Raw genomic sequence first — 8,640 nt, 5'->3', positions numbered from 1 at the left:
TACTTTCTGTCTCTGTGAACTCGACTACTATGGGTACCATACAGAACTTCTGAGCTGTTTCATGGTTTCCTACCCCCACCTATAGCTCATCTCTGCTAAGTTCTGATCTAAGTTCTACCTAAATGTTGACCCAGACTTCTCTCCTCCAGGCACCTGCTCACCTCAACCTCTGGGCCTTTGCACATGCCATCCCCATAGTTCGAGCACTTCCTTTTTCTCTCTGCCTACCCAACTCCTCCCCATCCTTAAAAATAAGTCTTCAATTTCAACTCCTCCTTGAAACCCCAGCTGACTACTCTAGTCTATACTAAACTCACTCTTCCTGAAACTTGTAACCCATTCTTTGGAAATACCCAACATTATGAATATTCTAGTTCTCCAGCTGTTCTGTGCTATATACCATTGCCTCCTGCAATAGTTTCTACATTCCCCAGTAGGGACCATATCTTCTATGTAACCGTACTTTCCACCTGGGAAAAAAGTAGTAGACACAGTGTAGGCATTCAACAACTATTAAACTGACAGATAATGTCTGCTTTCATAAAATTTTTAAATAATTTGAATCACTCTGCAGCATCATTAGGCAACTTCTTAAATCCTTTCCAAGAAAATGTAGTTATCGCCAGCAACTTTGTCAAATTTTTCTATCTGATTGATTGAATACAAGTCTGTTCTAGCACGGTTCCAGCAGAGCTAAATTCCTGTCCTGAAATGAGCTGCCGTGACCATCTCCCAGACCGTGCAGAAGTTGCCTATGTAAAACTGAGAATCAGGTTTACATGTCCCCATTCGATGCCCATTACCCCATCTACTCTTCCCACACTAGTAGAGAGACCTAGAGAAGTCAGAATGATTATAAAGCAGAGAGACAACGAACCAGAGCAAAGGGGAACCAGGAGCCAGCCTCCCTTGCAATCATTTTCTCACCCACCTGTGTAAATGAACCTCCCTGGAGCGCCTTTGCAGAACTGTTTGGATTTGTAAGATAATGTCACTTCTACTACTCCGGGAATGTGCCGAGGGGGTGTCTGCACTCTGATGGCATGAGGAGTTATTAGCTGAGAAGTGAACAAGCAGGCAGAGAAAATACCTGTTATACACGTTATCATGGAGATACTGAGCTCCCGAGCATCTCTCACTGGTCCCCGCTGCCCGGGGCAAACTGGCGCACTCATGGCACCCCAAACGCGTTGAACACCCTGTCCCTGTGTCTCCTGTGCTCCCCTCTCTCACCCTGGAATTTCAACTCAACCTACCCATCCCTTCCTTCCTACCAGCCCAGTTCAAATCCCTCCCACCTCTTGTGCCCACTGGATTCCCGTCCCTGTAATAGCTCCCTCCCCCTATTCCTACATGGCTGTGACCTCATAAACTGATCTGGCAGTTTCCACAGCCAGATGAGCACTGTTACACATCTTTTTGTAACTTGTTGTTTTTCTCATTATCACAGTAGAAAAATTGGAAACTACAGAAAAATAAAGAGAAAAATGTTAACAGTGCATAACCCAGAGACAACCGTTATTAATCTTTGGTGTGTTTCCAATACTCTTCTGTGAATGTGTGTTCTATAATTAGGTTTTACATCCATAGACACTGTTGTCTTGATTTTTTTTCACTTAATAGTACAGCATAAGCATGTTCCCTTTTCCTGTGAAGTTAGAAATTTTTCAAACATAATTTTTAATGGTGGAATGTCCGTTATTTATTTAACCTATCTCCTATTATCCAATATCTGGAAAATTTTTAATTTTTCACAATTACAAATAATACTGCAATGAATATTTACCTTTTTAAGGGATCCCCGCCTGCAATAAATTGTGGCTTACATGTCTTTAAATCCTTGATGCAGCGCTCGTAGTAGGTACTTAATAATGTGCATTCATGATGCTGATGCTACAAGAATTACTAGTTTCCCCAGGTCAGAGTAATCTTTGGGGCAAAGAAAATCAGGGAAGTGAGTTGCCTTTGCCTACCTCGCTCCATACAAGCATGGTCCCAAACACCACTTGGAGGCCATCGAAGAAGTTGTCCCCAATAATAATGACCATGGCTCCTCCGGTGGTCCAGCCTTCGCTTGGGCTAATGGCTTTGATGCAGGGGGTAGCTAAGAAGACAGGGAAGAAAAAGTCAGGCCTGTCCTTTGGTGGTTGAATTTGGGAGTTCGGGAACTGGCAGCTCTTGAAAGCTCTTGGTCATCTAAGAAGTTCAAGTTGAGCTTTGCTGACTTGCCATCATTCCCTAATTGGTTGTTGGCTTTCACCAGGTCATTAAAGCCTAATGAGTTGACCACTAGGTAAGAAAACACTTGGCTAATTGTGCGAAGGGTGTTTTTAAAGCTCTGTTGTTTTTCCCCATATTTTTATAAGTTGATCACACTGGAAATGTGTAAATCCCTTTTCTCTCCCCACCTCCTCTGCCCCAAGATGTTAAGATTTACAAGGTCTGCTAATGTGCTAGAGAGAGAATGAGAAAGCAAAATCTATCATAGTGGAAGGGTTTTTTTTTTTTTTTCCCAGCTCTATCAAGAGACAATTTCTAATCACTTTCCTAACTTTGCAGGAAGGATTTCTCCCTCCTTCTTCCATATGTTCGAGGCCTCTGGACTTTACATCCCAACAGGAACCCAATATGGTTTTCAGGCCATAACTAAAGTCAATCCATCACTCCATTTCCAAAGTTGACAGGGTCAAAGGTGGAGGAGAACTTTGGCAGGACTCCAAAAACACGAGCCCCCTTTGAACAGCCAGTCAATCACATCCAATCAGTCAAAAGAAACTGGATGGGTTCCTAGCTCTGAACCCTGGGATTTTCTTCTCCCCTTTCAGTGCCCACTGTAGGAGAATTAACACCACTCCAAATTCTTTACTGATTCAATCATTTTCTTTCAGTTCATTAATTCCTATTTAAAATGATACAAGACACATTTTTAAGGGCCAGGCTGGGGGTGAGGGCTGGTGGGCAGCATACAGCAAGACATCACACTAACATAGGAGCCTCGTCGAGCCATTCACTCCATCTGACAAGAGCTTCCTACACCGATGAGTCAGGGCACGTGGACGGAAGGAGAGCCGAGATGCGATTTACTGAAGTTTGTCAGTTACCGTCCTCGATACACTTTAATTTTTTCAGACAACCTGAAGTTTAACAGTTACAGGTATTTCTAATTACTTTAATGCACTTGGAAAACTACCCAGAGCAGACCATGATTTCTTCTTGTCCAAGCAAACAAAAATCAATTAGTGTCAGTTTCATTCTGCACGTTGTTTTGCTTTGCCTACAATCTGTTTAAGGGCACATCTGACACTTACTCATACATGTCTGGCACGGTAACGTTCCTGTTTAAGTAAGATGTCATAGGCTTACATTTGCCTGAAATGCCCATCTAGGAAAAAAAAAAAAAAAAAGAACCAAACGGAAGAGCTGGTGAGGCACGGGCTCCTGAGCACTGGCTGGGAGAAGTCAGTGTTCACAGCTTCATTGTAAAACCCACATGGTCTTGGGTACTTTCCCCGACTCTTTCTCAGAGACATGAACTGAAATCCAAACAAGGAAGTTCGTGGAGACCGTCATTTGTCCGTCGTCCTCAGCCCGCACAGCGGACAGCCCTACCTTCCGACGGGTCCAGTCTTCTTGCCCTCCGCCCGTGCTTCGAGTTGTTGTGAACAAACATGTTGTCGGAAACAGCCAGCACGTGTCCATCCACGTTCACCGTTGTTGACAACACGACCTGCAGATTTCAAGGGAAATGGGGGTGGGGAGAGGCGTGGAGTTAGTGTCACATAAAAATCGTAAAAGTCGCAGAATCTTGTTTTGCCAGACCTCTGTATGGCTAAGGAGAGACAGAACAGAATTTCGGGATGAGCCAGGTGCTCAGCACCTCAGAGGGTTCTCCTCCTCCTGCAACAAGGGCGGAGCTTTGTGGAAAAAGAGGCTGCCCTTCATCCATGTATTGTCACATATTCAGACTATGCCCAGATGATGAAGTGGGGAAGCCGGCAATCTGCCGGCTGGTTCTAGAAACCTCATCTCTATCAAAGGACTCAGACGATTATTCCCAGATGACCTCCGAGCTGTAGTCACAACAAGAAGCCAGCGGTGTGCGACCGGGAAGCTAAGATGGAAATCCAGCTGAGAGGCCATTTCTCCGAGCTCGGGGATGGGTTCTGGAACATGTGACGAGTGCTCCAGTAACCCTGGGCATGGGTGTGCTGCCTGATGAGTGGTATGTGGTGTCCCCCACACCAGAGAGCAGCGACCGAGATGCTCAGACTTCTGGTAATGAGATAAGGTTGCTGGACTTCAGTGCTGAAACTGTAGGACCTTTAGTATCCAACCAGACAAAAGGGAAGGGATGGGTGTGGCCGAGGGGAAGAGCCTGGATTTGAAGTCAGACAGAACTAAACTCAAATCCCACGCGTACAACTTCCTACCGCAGAACCTCTGACAAACTGCTTAACCTTTCTGAATCTCCACTTTTCCCATCTGTAAAACACATGCAACAATGCCCATCTTGAGGGCTGCGGGAGATAAAATGAGGACACAATGAGGTAATAAATGTAGAGCATTCTGGATGAGTTCTCGTCCTAGTTCCTTCGCCCTTGCCCTCTTTGACCAGTCGACAGGACCGAGGACATTACTCATTGAGTCTCTTCTGTAGTCTAAGTTCTGGGGAGGCTCTAGCAAGGGCGATCTAGGGGCTAGGTAACCCCAAAAGCTACAAGTCATGGTCTCTATCCTCAAAGAGCTTCCTCTCAGGTTGGAGAAACATGGCAAAGAAGGAAAACAAGCAGCACGCAGAACAAGAGGAGAGTGGGCTCCGCGTGTGCTGCAGATCAGGGGCGCGGGAGAAGTTCACAGAGGGGGGGATCAGCCAAGTGAGAGAGTGGCAAAGCGTGGCAGGAATGTGTGGGCTTGAGCACATCCACCACCTACTCCCTGACCCAGAAAAGTGGGTCCTCTTACACACAAGTCTACTTGTTAGTTAGGCATGGCAAATTTGTTTTTTGAGAAAGAAACTTGTTACATACATATTTACATATGTATGTATATGGATGGACTCTTTGAGGAAAGGCATTGAATGGATACATAATGAGGAGCTGTGTTTAAAAACGGCTCTTCCTGTCCACACCCAAATTAAACCCCCTAATATTCTACTTGGAATTTTTCTGCCACCCCTTCCTTACTTATTAATGAAGGGGTGGGACAAACCTTGACCCTGTCTTACCTCTTAATATGAAAGATTAATTAGATGGCACTTAAAATGTTTTTACTATGAATTATTTCAAGCAAACAAAATGAACACGAATCCTCTTTTTGTTTTTTTAAGTGAAAGTTACATGCATTGAAATGTACAAGTGTTAAAAATTGTTTCTTCTTTTTTCTTGAAGTATAATTGATTTAGGATGCTGTGTTAGTTTCTGGTGTACAGCACACTAATTCGGTTATACATATATATTCTTTTTCATATTCTTTTTCACTACAGGCTTTTACAAGCTATTGACTATAGTTCCCTGTGATACACAGTAGGACCTTGTTGCTTATCTATTAGTAATTTCTGTCCATATAATCATTTCTGTGTGCTGATCCCAAACTCCTAATTTATCCCTCTCCACTACTTTCCCCTTTGGTAACTATTAAGTTTGTTTTCTATGTCTGTGGGTCTCTTTCTGCTTTGTAAACAAGTGCATTTGGGTCATATTTTTAGATTCCACATATAAGGGATATTATATGATTGAAATGTACAGATCTTAGCTGCACAATTTTGACAAATGGATACACCCAGGTAATCCACATATGTCACAATATAGAGCATCTCCAACTCCCCAGAAAGTTATCTTGTGCTGCTTCTCAGTCCATCCTACCCACTACCCCTTGCCAAGGCAATATTCTCCTGATTTTTATCTTAAATAGAGTTTCAGATGGTAGCTTTAAAAATTGTATATATAGTGTGTGTGTGTGTGTGTGTATAGTCCACAAAGCATTTCACTTAGCCTGGTGTCACGGGCATGACTGTGGCATACACGAATTTTTCCACACAGTTATCAACCCAAAAGCATTGACTGAGCTCCTGCTATGTGTCCGGCACTGTGTCAGGGCTTGGAGATTCAAAGACGATAGGACAGTGTGTTCCTGGTCGGCCAGTGTCTCTCCACACTTCAGCTCCTCACCTGTCAACGCACTACCAGGATGGTGTCCCTGCCTCGCCACGACATCAGAATGAACTTAAAGGAAACTCTGCTAACATTCAGAAAATTATTATCAGTAGAACTGCTCACAAGTCAGATGCAGCCTGTCTAGCTCCGGGTCTGTTTTCAATTGTGCCCATGTTAACATGTTAAGAGTCTGGGGAAAGGCCTTCCAGAAAGTTCCTGTCATGCGGCGGCCACCATGGGACAGACACGCGTCACCCTCTGCAAGGGCACACGGCACAGGCTCTTCTCAGGGCCCTCCCGGCAGAGCACTCCTGGCGGAGCACAGGACGGCATCGTAGGCGGAGGGAGGGAAGGGCTGAGTCTCCCGCTCACGGGGTCAGGGTGAATATGAAGGTCAAAAGCATTCACCTCTGTTCATGCCCACCCTCCGAAAATGATAGAAGGCAGTGGAAAAAGAGGAGTCAGATCACTTTTATAAATTGTGTGCGTGAATGGGTTTTCAAAGACATAGCTGTCATCCCTGGGGGAAAAAAAAAAAAAAAAAGAAGAGAGAGAGGCTTCAGGCTTTCGTTGCTAACGAGCTTTACTGGGCACGAGGAGGGGAAGCCCAGCCTTTCCGAGGGTTATGTGGCCGGGACGAGCGTTCTCTCTGAGACCACTTTAATTCATTCCACAAGCTCCTTGTTATATTGTACTTGAATGCTCCGCGTGCATTCCTGCCACAAAATATGGGGCTTTCTTGAGCCAGCTGATTTCATCATTGTCCATTTGGGTGGAGTGAGACTCGGTTCCAAAGAGAACATTTCCCGAATGACATACCCTGATGGTTCAGATGCACTTCATTATTTTCTATTAACAATGGAAATAAATTTTAATCTCTTGCTGGCCAGCGTGGGCCCCTCATGACAGCAAGGGAATTAACCTGAATTATTTCAGTGTCTGCAAAATTTATTACAAGATTTTAAATTATGTCCAAATGTATGTGCGTGTGCCTGTATATATATATAGATAGATACGAGGCAAGCTCTCGTTTTTAATATTCCAAATATCTTAGGCTCTGAGGCATCCAGGAGAGCCTGCCAATTTAACTGAATTTGCAAAATGTAAAGGATTTAGTTCACAAACTCCACCACGTGCAACCAGACTTGTTTGGTGGAGACACACACAAATACTGACTTTTCCAAATATTCGCCCTCCGTCTGGAAGAATGAATTGCATGACGGAGGCGAAGATGCAACTGGTACATTCAAACCTGCGAATTTAACTTCCTTCACTGTTTTCTGATGAACAGTGACAACATCGATATTATTCTATTCAGAGAAGTTAATGTTTCTAAAGGTTTGAAGACGAAAGGAAGTGAAACGTGCATTCCGACAGCGTCTCCCTCCCAGGCCTTCCCCTTCCACCAGCCAGCTTCTTTCCCCTAGTGAGTATTTCCTGGGTCACGAAGGCTGACCTTTTCCATCTGGAATCAATCAGTCAACCCCTGACAACTTCCTGAAACACCTCACTCCATTTCCTGTTCTCTCCCCCTTCCCTCTTTCCCCCTGGTTTGCTTCACTCTTCAAAACTGCAGGCCACAGCAGCTTAATGTTAGAGGGTCAGACACAGTTAGACTCCAAAACACTACACAAGGACACCTTTGACCTTCAAAAATCTTTACATCTTAGCTAAACAAATCAAGGTCAACATTTCTTACCATTACCTTGTTAACTATTTGTAGGCATCTTTGCCAACCATCTTCTGATCGCAGAACCATCCACTTGTTCTCCTAAGATCACAAACTGATCTGTGTTAGGAGTAGCGAATGCAGTACTGACAAAGGGTGACAAAGGGTGGAGGTACCTGAAGCTGAAAGTCTCAAGTATTATAACAAGCGTCTGGAGAGTACTGCATACAAAAGAACTTCCGTGCCTCATCGGCATCTCCCACCACCTAAACCTAAGACTTAGTCTTTTCTAGAGCTGTCAGACTCTCCTGGCACTGACTTTCTCCTGGCACGGCCCAAAAGGATGCCAATTAGGAATACAGATGTCCATAATTTGTGTGGGATGGACCCCCGGCTTTTGCTGTTGACACTGGTGACAGCTTTCATTTGTTTCTCATAGCTGGTGTATCTGTATTTCAGCTCAAAGCTCCAACAGGAGAGCCTGAGGATCTGAAAACCAAGCCATGGTAGATTACAGCTCTCCTCAACTGGCACCTTGCAATTCAACACAAAAGCAACAGTCAGTGACATTCATGCAAATACCACTTATGATGTGGTATCTTTAAGTCAAGGTTCCAAGAAAGAAAAGTAGGGATCAGTTGAAACTGCTTGCATTTTTTTTTTAATGGAGGTACTGGGGATTGAACCAGGACCTCCTGCATACTAAGCATGCACTCTACCACTGAGCTATACCCACCCCGCCATTTCACTTGCATTTTTAAAAGTTTTTCACTTTTTACCACTCCTCATTTTGCTTAGTGCAATCTCTAATTTTTGGTG

At 44.2% G+C, this 8,640-nt stretch overlaps 1 protein-coding gene across 1 annotated transcript in view; it reads right to left on the bottom strand.

Annotated features, from left to right (window-relative positions):
* Positions 1-908: 908 nt before the first annotated feature.
* Positions 909-8,640, bottom strand: part of EBF2 (EBF transcription factor 2) — a 144,863-nt gene continuing 137,131 nt past the window's right edge. The window contains exons 8-10 of the mRNA XM_014567087.2: positions 3,610-3,727; positions 1,974-2,104; positions 909-1,058 (exon numbers count right to left, since the gene is read on the bottom strand). Of these exons, the coding sequence (XP_014422573.2) occupies positions 924-1,058; positions 1,974-2,104; positions 3,610-3,727 (384 nt within the window). The 3' untranslated portion in view covers positions 909-923. The remainder of the gene's footprint in view (positions 1,059-1,973; positions 2,105-3,609; positions 3,728-8,640) is intronic.

Source organism: Camelus ferus, chromosome 31 (genome assembly GCF_009834535.1).
Source record: "Camelus ferus isolate YT-003-E chromosome 31, BCGSAC_Cfer_1.0, whole genome shotgun sequence".
NCBI lineage: Eukaryota > Metazoa > Chordata > Mammalia > Artiodactyla > Camelidae > Camelus > Camelus ferus.
Note: the sequence above shows the minus strand (reverse complement) of the source record. Positions and strands in the feature narration are given on the sequence as shown.